The sequence below is a fragment of the Cyanistes caeruleus genome, chromosome 2 (assembly GCF_971803275.1).
Source record: "Cyanistes caeruleus chromosome 2, bCyaCae1.hap1.1, whole genome shotgun sequence".
Lineage (NCBI taxonomy): Eukaryota > Metazoa > Chordata > Aves > Passeriformes > Paridae > Cyanistes > Cyanistes caeruleus.
The window spans coordinates 33,999,960-34,017,253 of record NC_141702.1 but is presented as its reverse complement, the minus strand read 5'-3'; the positions used below and the strand labels follow the sequence as shown (position 1 = coordinate 34,017,253).

Sequence of the window (17,294 nt, the reverse complement as noted above, 5' to 3'; positions counted from 1 at the left end):
TGCTGGCTAATGTGCAGACAGTGAGAAGGTGCTCTACATTTACGACCCATCACTAGAGTCCCTTGATAAGATTCTGTAAGTTCTTGAGGTTGGTTTATGGAAAAAATACACCAAAGCAAATATGGTTTTTTTTTCCTCTGGGAAAATGAAGTACAGTACAAGTGATAGTACTTGGACTTGGTAGTATTATGTTAATAGATGTACTGTATGATATTAGAGGTCTTTCCCAATCTAAATGATTCTGTAATTTTGTATTTTCTGTCTTGCAAATTACCTTTACCCTTCTTCTCCTGCCCTGACTTTTAAGCTTTATTTGCTTTATTTGGACAATTTTGGAGATAAACCTTCTGGATTATACCATTTCCACAATATCTGTAAAGTAAGTGTTCCTCTAGAGGAATACATTGTTAATGCCACTGATGAGAAAAACTATAGGCTTACAATGACAGTTGCAAGAAGAGTCTGTTGAGGAAGACAGCCGGTCTAGGAGACTCTTCACTAGTCCCATGAGCAGGCTTCCCTAAAATTCAATGAATCTTTTAAGGGTGAGCTGTCTGAAATTAATTTGCATTTACTAGAATAACTATATTGGTGTCAGTAGGTGCCCTGAAGGAGCTTTTACACAGTACTTTGTTTTTCTACAGCTCTACTATGCACTTGTACCCTTTGGGAAATGAAAAGTATTAGAAGGCGATTGGCCTTTTTATACCCTTATATACATATCTAAATTGTTGAAAGGTTAAAAAAGAAGAAAAAAAGAGATGTAACTTGAGAATTCAAGTACTTCCCTACAAGTAAGATGGCACCAGTTGGGCTGTGAGCATAGGTCAGTAGCACACTGCTGTGTCCCCTGCATTGTTATTGTCATACTTTAGGGAAGTTATGACCCATCTGTTCTAATTTAGAGCAAGATGTATCCAGGAAGGAATCATGAGGTGAAGAAAAGTATTTAAAGAAGCATTCAAAGCTATCAGTTCATTCTGAGTTGTATAGGCATATTCAGAAAAACTGCATTGTAGAGTTATAGTACTACTGTTGCTACTGCCATCCTCCACTGTGGTGAATTATCAGTGATCTGGCTGCAGGAACCTGATCTTTATTGTTTTCAGAAAGATTACTTTTATTCTTTCCACCTGGGATGCAGTAAGACATGAAAAAAAAAAAAATGCAGCTTAAAAACTTAACATGACCATGAAGGTGAAGAATCTTATTGTAAAGCATTGGCCATGCAGTTTTTATGAGTAGTTTGCTTCTCCTTTTAGTGGGACCACATTGCTTTGCTGCTGAGAAGTCAGCAATTGCATTGTACTTTGGAGCTGCACCAGCAATTCTGCATAGTGTGGATGTTGAAGAGCAGTCACAGCAGACTTTAGGCAATGCCCAGCAAGAGCTAAACTCCTGTGCTTTTCTTGGTTTTGTAGAAAACTAAATTAACGTGGATTCTACTCTTGCACCCAGGTAGGCAAAAATTATGTTGGAATTTTTAAAAAGTAGTTTAAAAATATATATATTGTGATGGAATTCATTGTCCACCATGTTTTCTTCCTAATACGTCTAGATATGTTTGGTATCAAAAGCCCAGCAGGAGCCTTTTCTCCATGAGCTTGTATCCCTCAGTCAGATGCTCTAAAAAGAGCTTCACTGTAACTGATGAACATTTGCAGCAGTTTTCTGCTTTTACAGGTTTTGTTATTGCAGAAAGCTGTTGATCTTGTAGATGAATGAAGAAGGAATGCCTCTATCCATAAACAGTTGTTTCTCTGGGTTAGCTCTGTGGATAGATCTGCTGCTGCTATACTTTTATGGACTATGATTTTGCTGGTAGAGCATATTCTGGGACATACCTGTCCCGTTTGGGATTTTATATCCAAGGCCGGTTCCCATGAAAATCGTGTTTTCATTCTTTGGTGAGCCTATTTCTGCTTACCTGGTGCTGAAACTAAATAAAGATGATAATGTCTTATTTGTACTCACAGACCATCTGTGCATAGTTTGAGTACTGTTGAGAATTTTAAATTTAGTACATTTGCAAGTGTTTGTGGTCCCACGTATCTAGGTGTCCCATTGAACATAAGTCTGCTTGAGACATTTTTGCTTGATTTAGGTTTTCATACATTCATTTTAGATCCTATGAATCTTTAAATTACAGGTTTCAGAATAGATGAACACCTGCTAATCCTTCTGTGATGCTTAAGCTTTATTTCAGTGATTCTTGCAACTGAAATTCTGTTTTGTCTTCAACAGAGACGGTACAGTTGGTGCTGTTTTGCAATGGAATGAAAATATTTTATGGGTGATAAGAGTTTGCAGCTTAAAATTAATGCTTTTGAAATTGCATAGCAGCCAGATGGAGGAGGGAAGGCAATACAGAAAAGCAGTTGGTGAACACCCAAAAATCTTTAGTCTGCAGAAGTATGTTGAGCATTACTTTGAAATTACATACTCCAAGGCAAAGTTACTCCTGCCCAGGATTAAAATGTCAAGATTTATTGCCATGCAAAAAGTTTCAATATGTTGAGTTAGCTTTCTGTGCTTCAGTGGAATAATCTACTTGTAGACAACCTTGTCTGTCTTGGAACAGTATACTAACAAGTTGTTTGGTTTTCTGCTTTTGTCTTTTACCTTCAGAGAAAAAAAATGAATTGAATTCTGTGGACTATTCAGAGGCTTTGTTCTGCAAATGGCATTTCTTAATAAATATCCTAAAACCAATGTAATTACATTTAAGTTAATATAGGGCAGTTGAGTCTTCTAAAAATGTTGGTTGGTGTGAAGCAAAAGAAAAATAATTTGGACTTTGCTTTACAGAAATAGGCATCTTTACTTCTCTTTCTGACTTCCATTAAATAGTTTACAGTGATCAAAGCATGTCAAGAAGTTATAAAATAATTTCAAATGCATTAATAAAATTTATGTCATTGATATTCATGTGTAGTTGTTTAATGCAAACAAAATTATTTAATCCACTGGCTTTTAATATACCTTTTAGCATGAGTTATTTAATCTGTGCTATGTATTGAAGTTATAAATGAGAAAGCTGCATGTGGAGTATGGATTTTAAATCATAAAAGCATTCATCAGAGCAAATAGCATAATTTTAATTAAAAGGTGCTTTGAAATATTACAAGACCAGTTGATACCTCTTATGTCAGCCCATCTGAAAAATATTATGGCACTGGTACTCTGGTGAGGTTAAATCTGAATTTTCATTATAAGGCTTTCTTATTAGTATTAAATAACTTGCCCTTTTCAAATGGTGACACATTGAAAGTTCAAGAAGGACTTACATTTTGCAGGATAGGGTATTTGAAACCCGGTATATTGTTTTTACAGTGACTTCTAGCTAACATATTTTTGACTGGACTCCAGAATTGCATATTTTTTCCAATCAAAGTACTCATTACTCAGAAAAAAAGCCAGAAGACTATTAATAATGAGCATGTCCTTCTATATGCAACTATTATAGCAGTTTATAGAAATATGTATCATTGTATGTTAATATGATTGTTGTATATAGAACTAATATAATTATATATACTACATTAAAGTACATGTACTATATGCTATATATATGATGCATTTTAGTGTAAGGATTCTATATGAGTTATTTTATAATGAGAATGCTTTGCAAACGATAGTATTTGAGACCATGTGAAAATACAGAGATTCTGTTAAATGAAATCTTGTCTCTATAGTGATACACTGAAAAAGAAAATATTTAAAACTTCAAGATGGAGCTTCTGTATTGACTGCTGTAGTCCATTGCAAAGAATACAGAGGCATGCTCTGTACTTTCTTACTTCCCTAAGTATTTTACTCACTCATTTCCTTGCAGAGACACCAGTGGATTAAATTTCTGTTCTTATGTTTTTTGTTTCTTACGAGAGATCTAATACCTATTGGTTTGGGGTACCATGCAGCTAGTAAAGATCCCAGGGAAAATTTGCTCAACACTCACATTTGACACTCCCAGCTGCTCAGGATGAATAATGAATGGTAGAACATGACCACAGATGTTTGTTTCAGGACAGAAGCAGTGGTTCTACAAAGCAGGTTTTTTCCCAAAGGAATATACTTAGATTGTGAAAGTACTGCACTTCTGGTTGTCCATGTTATTTAAATTTTGGTAAGAGTTCAGTAGCTAATGAGCAGGCATTCATTTTAATGTAGTTTTTAGATCACTGAAAGGATAATTAAAAATATAAATAACTTAGGCTTCTGGTACATTAAGTATATAGACACATCATCAACCATAATTAAGAATTGTTTTTAGATTAAATCATTTTTACAAATAGTTATTTAATTTAGCAGGTTTGTCGTTTGGTTCAGTAAAGTCATCTGTCATTTCTCTCAGAGCTGTAGCTTGTGGAAAGGGCAGCTTTAACAACATTCAGTGAACCCAGAGATTCAGGGCTGAGCTTCTGTCAGCTTTTATATTGGATTCTTCAGCACAGGCTTGATTCATCAAAGCAGTGAAGCTACAGTTAACATCTCCTTCAAGAGTTTCACAGCATTTGGAGCCCTAAATGCAGAGCACATTTACCTAGATCATAACTAATAAAATCTAGTTAGTACATTGCCTCAGTAGCACTGAGCAGAACACTGAGTAAGAGCTTTTTCATTTTCCAGTTTTGACCTGTGTAGACTACCCTCAGTTAGTGTATTTATAGAAGTAGCCTGCTAAATCAGAGGTGATGATGGGGATGTGCTGGAAAGGAAAAAAAGGCGTATCTGTTCCTCTTCAAAAGCAGACTTACTTTATCTGTTGCTGAGACAGCTCAGTTGCATTTAAAAGTGAATCTCATGCACGATGAAGTGTGATTACTGATAAATGTCTTTAGCACTGATGGAAGAGGCTTCTTTTGAAATAAATGCAATCTAGTCAGAAGTCTGGTCCAATTTTTCAAAATCTTGTGAGAATCTTCATCAATTTTTCTCGGGTTTGAAATACAAAGTTTTCTTTTGCTTCACTGATGTGCCATGTATATTGCATTTTTCCGTGAAGTCTTATGATGTTGTGGGTGGGTTCCATGACCTGATGGATGACTGTGTTTCTAGTTTTTATATCAAGCAATTATGAAATTAATGTATCTCATTATTTTGGTGTCTTAAAACTTGCTTTTAAGAACACAGTTTTGAAATATTATTTGAACTTATATGGACAGTTCATTGGAATCAATTCCATAGTGAACAGTGGACAAATCCCTGATGCATGGTGATTCAAATGTAAAACATTATCTAAAGACATTGCGATCAGTTATTTCTGCTGGAGAAGTTACTGCCTCAAATTTAATCTTATCTGAGTAGTTTTCAAGTTTTGCTCCTCTCTGTTTTGAATTTCAGAGACCATTCACTGATTTATTTTTTAAAGAAATCAAAATTTTCCAGGATTTCACATTATTATCAACTAAAACACTTTGAAAATACCACTTCATTTTTAAAAACATTTTATACATATGGCTATGGGAACTTTACTTTCCCAGCTGTATTTCTTTGACTGATTATGGGAATGCGACAACCATATCATGTTCTCAATTTCTCCTTCAAATGACCAGTTCCTTAGAGAAAGCATTGAAAAGGACAAGGGAGAAGACAGTCTCAGCTTGGCATCTTTATTTCTTACTTGTTTGGAATGCTCTGTTCTGACAGTTTAGCACATAGCACATAGTTGTTTCACGCCAGCATCTAGCCAAGTATCACCCCCCTTGAGTAGTTTTACTTCTTCACTTTCTGTACTACTTCAGTTCAGTTCTGAATAGTATGCCAGAAATATATTAAAGTTTTATTAGCATTCATCATGTGTGGTTCTGTCCTCAGAATGAAAGTTATATGAAGGGTCTAATTACATCTTTCAATCTTATGTCTGTTCATTGTGTTTTCATGGGTGAGACTAATAGATATCTCTTAGATTGAATAGAAGGAGTTCTGAGTTTGAAGTTTCACTCTGATCTGCAGAGGCTGCATCTCAAGTTTGATTAACTTTGGGGAAACCTCTGACTGTTGTTCTTACTGGGGGTCAATTCCATTATTACCAATCCTTCTTCCTGCCTCAAAATTTAAGGTTTTTTTTTTCCAGTTGTCCTGAACCCACAACACAGAGTGCACTTAAGTAAAAGTACCAAATCTCTCAGTTTGTTTCATTCATTAGGGAGTATGACAGGCTCTGAGGAACATGTTTACTTTGCTTATAGTAGTTGATTTTGCTAGATAAGAACTCCATATTATTAAATTCATGCTCATATTCTCTCAGGTAAACACCTCAATTTGATTAGCTGGTATATATGTTACTGTGTTCCATTAGCAGCTTTTCTCTGTGGAGTAACTAATGTGCATTTTTTCTCAGTACTCTCCTGAAAATCAGGAAAACATGAAACTTCCCCAAACCTAATTTATTTGAGATCTTTCTTGATAAAATTTGGTTGAAATAAGCTAAAAGGATTAATACAAGTTCTGGAGAAGAGTGGGATAAAGAAAAGAGAGAAAATGCAAAGAATGGAGTGACAGACAAAATGCTTAGAATTATTTGTGTTTTCCTGTTGCTTAGATCACTGACAGACAAAACTGGATGATGATGGTCATCTACAGAGGTGGATTTAACATCCTGTGAAAAAATTACTCTGGCATGTCCTTTTCTTGACTCAGAGCATGGTCTGAGTTTGAGCCATTTTCCTGAGTATGTTATACTACATCTTTCTCTCTTTAAACCTGGTTTCTAAAGCTGACTCATGTTTCCCCCAAATACAGACAAGGCCTGTAGGTAGTGGTACAATTTTACTTGTCACAAAATTTGTCCAAAGTAGATGCAGTGTTGCACTCCACAATGATTTAGGGAATTTATTTAGAATTTATGAATTCTGTTTGATACCGAGGGTCATATTTTTTTGTGTCAGACTGTGAAGTCCAGAATCTCAAGGCTTCTTTGTGGTGTAGAAAAGTTGAATATTTGCTGAAGGAAGAACAGCATTATTTCTGTTGTCAACTCATTTTCCTCAAGCTTATGTCTTATCTTCCTGTTATTCCTTTCAGCCAGCATAGCAAGCTGTGCTGTGACATCTGGGAATTGTGCTAGGAGCTGGTCAGCTGAGTTGTCCTCTGTGGATGCTCACTCTCCTGAGGAGCTTTATCAGCCAATCTACCTCCTCCAGTAAACAGAAGGCAGTCTCCTCTCCTGTACTCGAAGTGAGAGAACTCCCCTTATATAGAAAGACCATGAAACTAAGGTGAAAAACTGGATTCTTTGTGGTTTATTTTCCTTTTTTTTTTTTTTTTTTTTTTTTTATACATAGATGCTTTTCTCTTTCCTCTACAATAAAGATTATGGAAAAAATCTTCTAAAAGCAAGAGGGATAAAGAAGAACAGAGAGCAATGGTCTAATAAAGCAGTGACTTCCCACAGCCATTTGTGCTAAATGCTGTGAAAGGGCAGGTCACAAGGACTAAATCCTAACGTGTTCCTAGAGCAGTGAGTCCTGGGATATATGTGTTTTGTTTGTAATAATGGAATACACTGAAATAATTTCAGGAAATACTAATAACTGAGCAATTAATAACCAAGAATTACAGTATAATTAGGCTAAATGTGTTTATGCAAACCTTTCCCTCAGATAAACCAACAGCCACAAAAGGAAAATCCCCAGTTCAGTGTCAGGGCTGTAGTAGTTGGACTTTAAAATGAGGAGGCATCTCCAAGAAGTCCTTATATCAAAACATAAGAATAGAATCAGGGTACTGATGTAAGTTGTGATGTTTTGAATATTGCAGGAAAATTTCTTTGAAGGAAGGGTGTTGATCTGTGGAAACACCTTCCCAAGACCCAGAACCTTAGCATACCACCTCCAGTCTACAAACTCTAGCTGTGTTTGAAGGTGCCTGCACAGTGCTTTGTTTAGACTTGCTGATTTCTGAAAAAAAGAGCCCCTATTTTGCTAGCTTCATCTAAATTTTCCTGCATCACCATACTGTAGAAAATGTAGAGAAAAGAATGAGTAAGGAGCATATAAAGGTAAGTTTCTAATTATGTGGGGAAATGAAGTTACCAAGTGATAAGAAAATGTAAAACTCCATTCTGGATTACAGTTAACAAGACTGGTTACTGATTAATTTGTACTGATCATCTAGCTTTAAGTGCTCCTCCTGGAACATTTATAGAACCATAGAATGGTTTGGTTTGGAGGGATCCTTAAGAATCATCAATTTCCAATCCCCCTGCTGTGGGGAGGGACACCTTCCATTAGAGCAGGTTGCTTAGAGCCCTATCCAACCTGGAACTCTGAACCAGTCAGGGCTGCCTTTTCTGGGCTTGGCCACTTGTGTAGTTTGTAGTCTTACAAAAGAATCCTTTTTCCATTCAACATAGACAGAGAATTTCTGATTTAACTGGAGCTTTGCACCTTCCAATAAAGAAAATATTCCGGAATCTTTTCGAAACATCTCACCTTCCTGTTCCAGTGATCAGTTGGGATTTTTTGTAGTAGCTTTAACAGCTTTTCCAGATCCATGTGGCACAGTTTAAGTGTCCAATGAGATAATACATATTATAAAGGTTAATATGTGGGAGGTTTTGGCCTCTGCCCTTTGGTATGGTATCAGACATGTTGAAAATATTAAGTGATGCACTGCCATTAGAAGAGCCAGGGGGTGTCTTCCTCCTTCTCCCTACCATGTAAAGCTTAGACCTTCTTTTGTAAAGATGACTCATTCTGGTGAGGTTTGAGAAAACAAATTATGTATTTGGGAATCTAGATGTGATATGATTATCTTTTATTGTAGGGACAAAAAAAAAAAGAAAACACTTCTTTTTTTAGGGAGATGAAAGCCCCTCTGACATTCTGTGCATTATGGTATTGCTTCTATGTATCAAAGCAGAGTTGGATTCTTATATATGCATAGATAAATTAGGAGGGAGAAAAAAATGTAAATAGTAGAAAAGACAAAAGCAAAGAGTTGAAATTCAAGTGGCCAATTTCAGACAAATGGAGATAAGAAAGTGAAAGTACACCCACTTTTTTAAGAAAGATGTGTAAATTATGCTAAGTAGGACATCTAGAAGAACTAAGAAGATGCTGTGTACAAAAACTGTATCTGGAAGCCTATATGTAAGAAGCAAGACTTTACAGAGAATCATTGGTTTTGGGTGACCTGAGAGAACGAGATCCATCCAGGATGTTGCAGATGTTATGAAGAGAGTATTTGCTCCGTTTTCACTGTGCTGAATTCTGGGGTCCCAAGTGTCTAAAAAAATGCAGCTTTTTCTAGAAAGTACATTAAAATAAGCTGATATGTTCACAGGCAGTGGTTCACTCAGAGGAGTTGGAGGAATTTAAAAATGAAAGCAAATACTAAGGTTGTTTATTGAAATTTTGAAGTCTTGGACAGGGAAAGATAGCAAGCATTGTCTTCCAAAGTGATGTACTCGGGTCTACTGAGAATAAACGGCATTCATCTTACCCAGGAGTATCTGGTATTAGCTACCCAGACAAAGTTATTAAACTAACTGGATCACTGATCAGTCTGTCAGTTTGTGTATTATGGAAGAAATAAGCCTGAACTATAGGAAGCAAAATGATCTTGTGTTTTGAGTAAGTCTTGTTGAAGTAATCTTGTTCTTTAGCGTATGATAATGGGAACAGTTTATAGGAATATGCTTCTGGAATGTTGTTTTTCTGAGTAACTCTAGAAATCAAAACTCTTTTAATATATCCAAAGAGAAAAAACCTGTAGAAAGTGAACTGGGATTGAGTTTTGCTTGGTATAGACTGTTAGTAAGTTCCCAGTGAGCATCATGAGCATCAGTTTTGAAAATCATGCCTGACCTCCTGTCTTTTCAGAATTGAATGGAATCTGTCTTTCTAGAAACAAAATAAAAAGTGGGGGCATTATGTACCGCTAAGAGTACTCTCTGTGTAAAATCGTTATATAATGGGAAATTACCAGTGACAGATGAAATTTTGTTCAGAAGTAATGATACTTTAAATTATAAACATGAGTGAATTTTTCTAAAATATGCTAAGTTTTCCATTCACATTATGTATATTTTTGAAACATATTGGTGGTATGGCAAGGCACTTTATCTAAATACGCTGTGTTTTTCTGGTAAAACACACTAATCTATGACTTTTACATGGAAAACATGAATGGAATTTTTTATCACGGTAATATGACACATTTTAATACTTGGTTGAAACTTATGGTTCAGATATATTTTAAGAAAATTAAGAAGTTTTTTTTTAACTCTATAGGCTTGCTGATGCATGGGAAAATGATATGGGAGTTCATCCTTTAAAGTTTCCATCAGAAACATGTTTGGAATTACTGTTGGTACTGGGTTTGAGTACTGCATCTCTGCCACCTTCACTTCGATACATGAACTCTTTTCAGGTAAGGAACAGCTTCTGTTTCAGTATAAAGGTGTTACTTTTGGAAAAAGAGAGCTCCCTTGGGGCCTTGCAGAGGATTTTTCCTTCTGTAGTTGCATGACTTTCCATTATATTAAAATGTAGACCAAGGTGGAAAATGCCACTGGATTTTTAAACAGTTCATTACACTTTAAAGTGATGAAATTTAAAGGAATTTCATCAAACTTAGGCTGCAGTTGCTAGAACCATTATAAAAAATCTTGTGAGCTTAAAAAAAATTCTTAGCAAAAAAATAAAAGTTTTCAGTGTTGAAAACATTCTTCTGTTCTTTTTACCTTCGAAGTTCTCAACAATCACAGAAATTTTCCAAAGGAAACATTGTTGCAGGCATGTTTAATTGTGATTTTTATTTCTTTGGTGATGTGGTTGGAGAGTATGATTTTTACAAATGCAATAGAGACAGCTGAATTCATGATGATATGACATAGCAAGTCAGCCTTTTTATGATGCTTCTGTCTTCCCCTGTAGTTCCACACTCTGTTGGTTGACTATTGAGGCAAATCTAAAGAAACCAGCTGTTGAACAGGAAGTGTACTGAGTCTGTTTTTGTTCTGGCATCTATAAAAGAATCATCATCTTAGTGGGACTGAGTGTCCTTGACAGTTTCTAACATGAAATCAGGTAGCTTCTATTTGTCCGTATTTCCTGTTTGTACTTATGGCACATCTAATTAGTGTTCCTGAGTTATGTTTATTGAAAAATAGTCTTTCTGTAGATTTTGAAGAGAAATAAAATGGTTGTAAAAAAAAATCAAGTAATTGACTTTAATAGAGTTGCACTGATGTACAGCTGCTGAAAATTCCTGTTTTAGGAAGTGGGTACCTGCATTGTTTCTCGCTTTGCATCTTGTGTGCTTGGGAATGGGGAGTCTGTATACGGCGATCCCGTAGGATACAGCAGCCGCCACTGATCACTTCAGTGTTATTTTAATACTCAAGGTCAGAATTATTACTGGGTTGTACATTCAGAGGCCATAAAATTGAAGAATCTCCTGGATGCCAATAGATTGCAATAATTATAAATTTCAAGGATTGGCCAGCAGTAGTAATACATGCAGTTGAGTAGTCCATGTTTTCTATTAAGAAGCGAAAATTTTGTTTGTCTAATAGAAGAGGATGTATTCCTTGTCTCTTACATTACCAGTAATCTGTGGTAAAGTCCTCCCTGCTTTACCCATGACAGGTTAAACAGGAGTCTCTTCTGGGCATACTCAGTCCCACACTGTGTATTCAGGATTCCCTTTGATTTGTGTATGGGGTAGAGGTAGGAAGTGATAGATGTCTGTCAACTGGTGTTTTTACCTCAGAGTACACAAAGCATCAGATTTGCCTTTTTTTCCTTGGCTGACTCTGCACGATTGTGCTCAATTGCTCCTGGGTAATTTCAGCTTTGTGAGGCTGCCTCTGTAAAGAAATCATTGCCCTAGAGGCACATGGTGGAGGTCCTGGAAGCATAGAGTTATGTCAGCCATGGGGTGGGACATCCCCATGCATCCCCTGGAGACCCTCTGACCATGGCCCTTCAACCCCAGATTTCTGTGGAAAAGATGAAAGCACACAGTACTTTGCTAAGCTCATTTACTTAGCACTGCCTGTGCAGATCGTGGTTTTCCTGCCTGTGTGCCAAAATTGGCGATGTGACAATGTCCTGTCTTTCACAGCAACACACTTTGCAGTTTTTGAAAAGCCCAATTTCAGAAACCTGCTCTGCTAAGATAATGTTCTATTTTGCCAAGTGGGAGGAAAGGAAAATGGCTTTTTTGATAAAATTATGTGACTCCAACTGTCACTCTTCTTGGCAAACAGTCAATATCACCAAGTGCTTGTCCTAGAGGACAAACATTGACCAGTGAAATATTGTTTTACTTATTTCTGTCCTTATAAACATTGTTTGGATCTCAGTGAATCCATGAAGCAGAAATAAAGTTTGCCCAAGCTTTTCCCTGATGCTTTATAATGGTCTGCCTGCCTTATAGTTTGTTTTCTTGTTTTTTTTTTGTTTTTTGCTTCTTCATGTTTAGCGAATACTAGAATTACAGATCCTAGTTTTTCTGTGTTTTTCTTGGAAAAAGTTGGCAAGATCTGAAGAGAGTTTGAACAGTGATACTAAATTGTGCTATTGCCTGGGCATAAGATTACACTGCATCCAAAATACTGAAGATTGTGAGCCAAAAAGGAAATAGTAAAAAGGAACTAATTGAAAACTGATATTTCATATATCTTAATGGAGTAATGGCAAAATGACAAAACTAGTTATGCTTTATTTTGTGGTAGACCTTAATCTGGCAGTTGTCTAGAAAAATTTAAAACATTTTAATTCTATATTACAATAAAACTTGTATTTGAACTGGAAATAATTGCAGAGTTCCCTGTTATCTACACAGTGGAACAGTGGCAGTCTTGTTCAATAGGGGCCAAGCTCTTGCAATTGAATGCCGGAGGAATTAGAAGGAAAAAACGACCCCAGAAAGTGCCAGAGTTCTCTCCCTTCATATATATGTGTTTCCACTGTTGGACATGTGGTTAAACGGACCATTTCTTTCTACTGGTGCTTTCCTTTATATTTTCATACAGTATTTGGAAATGTATCTAACAGGTAGTTCTAACGTAGAGATCTAAAAGTTACAGTTTGACTCCTGATACCCTCTCAGGTTGGCCTTTAAAAATCCAATTTTTTAAAATTAGATAACCAAAAATGATCTCATTGACAGCCATATTTTTTGAGAATGTATTTACCCTCTCTCACAATTATATTACAGTACTGGCAGTGTTGACAAGCCAAAATTTTAGTTGGTATGCATCTGCATTGGGTGATGCTTAGGCTATAAAAAGTACACAAAAGAAATCTGCTTAGTTGCTAATAATCTGTAATAAACTCTGTTCTGCCTTGTGCTCTCAAAGTACTCTCTGGGACTACCTTAGCAGACTCTGTATCAGTGCTGAGACATAAATTACAGTTTATTTTCCATTGGTGTGCTACTGCTTAGTAACATAATATTTGAAATCACTTTTCATTCTGTTTTTGACCCCGTAAAGATCTTTCAGTGTGATTTATGTTGCTAGAGGAGCCTGGAAGAGAACAGAAGCAGCAGACTGTGCTACATAGCTCTGCTGAGTTTAAGGTGCTCACTTCAGCCAGCTTAAAAGTTTCCCAGGCTGTTGAACCTAGATACTAGGTTGTCTTTTGCTCATCTCTCATTTCACCTGAACAATTGCAGTGATATTTTTTTTTTTGGTGGACTATAGAGAGTTAAATCTTAGGAAGCTTGAGCCTGTAAACTCTGAAAACCAAAGTGGATAGACCATTTCTTGCTGGTTAATGGCAGCTCCCGGGTTTACAGGAGAACACGATTTTTCAGCCCTGACTTGTACTTTCCCAGGCTTGTAATCCCTCACCCATACTAAGGATGTCTCAGATCAAGGTAATAGGATTGACTGAGGCACTTGATACTTACCCTGGAGCAATGAGAAAAGCAGTAAGAAGGGACAGAGGAGTTTGCTACTAGAAAAGATGATTTTTTTTTAGTTTGCTTTTGCTCTGAGCATTGTTTTGCTGCTTTCTCTTCAGCTCCATTACACTGCACGAAAGCTGTGTTCCCTTATTACACACTCCATTTGTATGGCTGTCCACCCACCTGAGCTGTCAGCCCTTTGCTTTAGGAATGGTTGGGCTTTACTTTGTGTATTATTCTTAATACTTGCAAACACTTGTAGCTAGCACCCACTTGAGTTATCATGTACTTTATCACAGAACTGCTCGGCTGCTACTTCTCAGCACAGTCTCAGAGGCTGTGTTGGTATTTCAGAGCCTACAGCACAAAACAGTTAACACAGGGAGATGCTTTAAAGTGACAAGTAATCTCTGCTGTGTTTTTCTAACCTTATCTCGTCTTTCTCTGAATTCAAGCACAGTGAACAGAAAATGTCCTGGATATTGAATTCTTATGATGATATATGGGGCTGTAGAGCACATTTTCTCTCACTGCTGTTTTTGTGGGAAACCAGGCATTTTACTTCACCTATCAAGACACTATTCATAAGGCCACAGACTGTAAACAACAGTTTTCAGAGTTAAACAGATCATGGTTTTATTTTTACTTTTACAGTTGTGTGAAATTGAAGGAAGATTGTGTTTAAGAGCTGCTGAGCTGTTTCAAATTTTTGTTTCAAATAGCTCTGGATAGTTTTTGGAGCTGCACCCAGTGCCCCTGGTAGCTTTAAGCACACTCTGCTTTGGTTAAGAGAAGGGAGGCCACTGTTTAAGAAAAAACAAAAAAAAGTTCATTCAATTCTACCATTGCAGTAAGAATCTCTAGTGGTGTCTCTGAAGGAAAAACCCATTTGCAGTTATTTTGCTTTCAAAAAAAGAAGGAAAACCTAAGGTTTCTCATAGAACAGCCTGTCAAGTTCTCTGTCATTTAATCTCTTAATACAATGCAGGAAATTTGCTAAAGGCAACAGGTTTAGAAATACAGAATATGAGTTGCTCAGAAAATATAAGGATGAATAAATACAGTATTCATTATAGTTTAGTAGCTCTAGTATATAAGTATCAAAAGGGTCATGGAAAACAAAATATGAAATTACTGCTGTCTCTCAGGTCTATGCTTGGTCCAAACTGAAGTGTCCCTAGATGTTTGGTGTTTTTTAATACTGATACTTTTATTTTTTATGTGTCTCTAAATGAAAAAATTCAAAATAGTTTCTTGCAAGAAGTTAGCTGAAGATAACAGATGCACCTGTGTCTTCTGACAATCCTTTTTGAAGCTAACAGCTGAGTAAAATTTACAAAAATCTGTTCAGCTTTTCCAATTGTTCTGGGCATTTGGAGCTAGAGAAGATGCATGTATTCTTTTAAGCTGGATTCCACTCCTTTGGAGCACTGTCAAACAGCAGCAAAGACAGGACAGACACAAGAAAAGAAAATATAAAGAGTGAAGAAATGGCTTTCAAAATATTGTGTCTTTTGTTAAACTATCCCAGAAAGGAAAAGTAAATAAGTTATTTTATGCAGTAAAATGGATTATTATCCCTTTAAACATTTTTTAAAATCACAGGCTATTACTTGCCTAGTGAAGATCTCACTCAAAATGAATTATAGGTCTGAATATGTATATTCACAAAAGTATTTCACAAAAGATGAGTTCCTAGATACTGTATAAATTTTTAAGAAATATTTCTCTCCAGCTTGCAACTGCCTATGTCTCTGAAATTTCTGCATTAACATTGACAGTATTATGAAGCAACCACTACAAATACATTGTAATCTCTGTTTAAATACAGTCATGTTTGTTTTTCTTAGTGGACCTGTTCTACATAATGTAAACTACAGTGAACAAACACAGAGTGTTTAGTGCCAGCCTCTTTTGGCTACTCAGATTTTACCCAAAATAAAGATGCTTTGATTCTTGCAAGGTTGTATAAAAGTGCCTGCTATGTGCTTTTTGTAGTTTTGACTAACTCAGATAGGTTTTCAGGATGACACAGAATGGATTTTTTTTTCTGCTTTATTTGTGATTATTATGTGTAAGTTTTTAAGTTTAATTTCAAACTATCTATTTTAAACAGGAAAGAAGTACCCAAACCTTATATACAAAAGCAGATGTAGTTTTGTAAAATATATGTACAAATATTTCAGTAGCTTTTAATTAAAAGGACTTACAGTGTGTATATTTAGGATTTTTTTCATGTCTACATTTAATACAATCCATAATAAATCTACTGAAACACTTCAGAATAATTAGGAAAAAATTATAAAATGTATGAACAAATTAAAATATAAAATTATGAACAAATGCTGCCAAGAGCAAACGATATTAAGAGAGTTAGTGTTTCAATGAAAAATCTGAATACTTTGCAGTTATAGATATTTCTGTGTTCAATTAAGAAATTATTATTTTGTCTTCTGCTTAATTGTTCCATATTAAATTTATTTATATTATGTTACTCAGGTTGTCTTACTTGGTGTTCACTGTAAGTTATCTTTTAGAAGTATTAGTGGAGCATTCAGGTGTATGTCTTGGACACTGAGACTGTCCCTTTCTTTTGTTGTTAACCTCAGTCTCAGAGGGAACCATTTTTTAATTGAACTATAATTAGTATTTTTACATCCTTGTTGAATCTGTACCAAAAATGTTTCATACTGATTCTGCATACACTTTATTAAAGCACAAAGTCTCTTGGCTGAGAACTGTTCAGCTCTGTATATGCCGGAGCTTTTTGAACAATGTCCTATATGTCCTTATGTGTCCCTATATGACTCATCCATATCTGCAGCACAGGCTCACTTTTCTAGGCCATGGTTTTGTGATATCTGTGGCTGCTTTGGACATGCTGATGGGAAGGTATTATTTCCCTTATCTAATATGTGGCATGGCTACATTTCCTCTAATGGGAAGGAGCTGCCCATTTATATTGGCCTGAAACAGAATGAAATCAATCATGTGCAAACCTAAAGTGAAGCTATGAATGGGAAAAATGCAAGCTGAGCTTACTTGTGGAAGCACAAAATCTTGTGGTTGTTTCAGTGCTCAGTGGTGGAAAATCAGAACCATGGCAGCAGAGGCCCTAAACTGAGATACAAAATTTGTCATTGGTTTCTTGGAAAGGGTAAATGGTTCTTTTCTTCCAAGGCAGTTTTCCAATAAAGATGAAAATCAGAGAGAGTGAACCTGCACTTATCATAAACAGAAATAGATTAAATTACAAAAAAAATCATGAGCTCCAAGTAAGAAGCAGTGAGCATGTATTATGCAGGCAAGTGCCTCCTCTGGAAGTACGGTCTCTTGCTCCTTGAGAGGGGAGATCCTCTGGAAGAACAGCTCATTTATGTGGAATTCCCTTTGTCTAGAATATGGCAAAAGCCACCTGTTCCATAAGC

General features: G+C 36.1%; 1 protein-coding gene across 9 annotated transcripts in view; it reads left to right on the top strand.

The window, feature by feature from the left end:
- The window catches only part of UBE3D (ubiquitin protein ligase E3D), an 89,936-nt gene that overhangs the window by 35,687 nt on the left and 36,955 nt on the right, over nucleotides 1–17,294 (top strand). For 4 of the 9 annotated variants that reach the window (XR_015282999.1, XR_015282998.1, XM_086876384.1 and 1 more), the window contains exon 9: nucleotides 10,239–10,377. Coding sequence is in view for 3 of the 9 variants with exons in the window: in XM_086876384.1 (XP_086732510.1) it covers nucleotides 10,239–10,377 (139 nt within the window). In the remaining 6 variants the exon portion in view is untranslated. Of the gene's footprint in view, nucleotides 1–1,262; nucleotides 1,459–7,026; nucleotides 7,221–10,238; nucleotides 10,378–10,883; nucleotides 16,361–17,294 lie in introns of those variants that run through there. The other 5 variants (XR_015282997.1, XR_015282996.1, XR_015282995.1 and 2 more) reach the window with 5 other exon arrangements.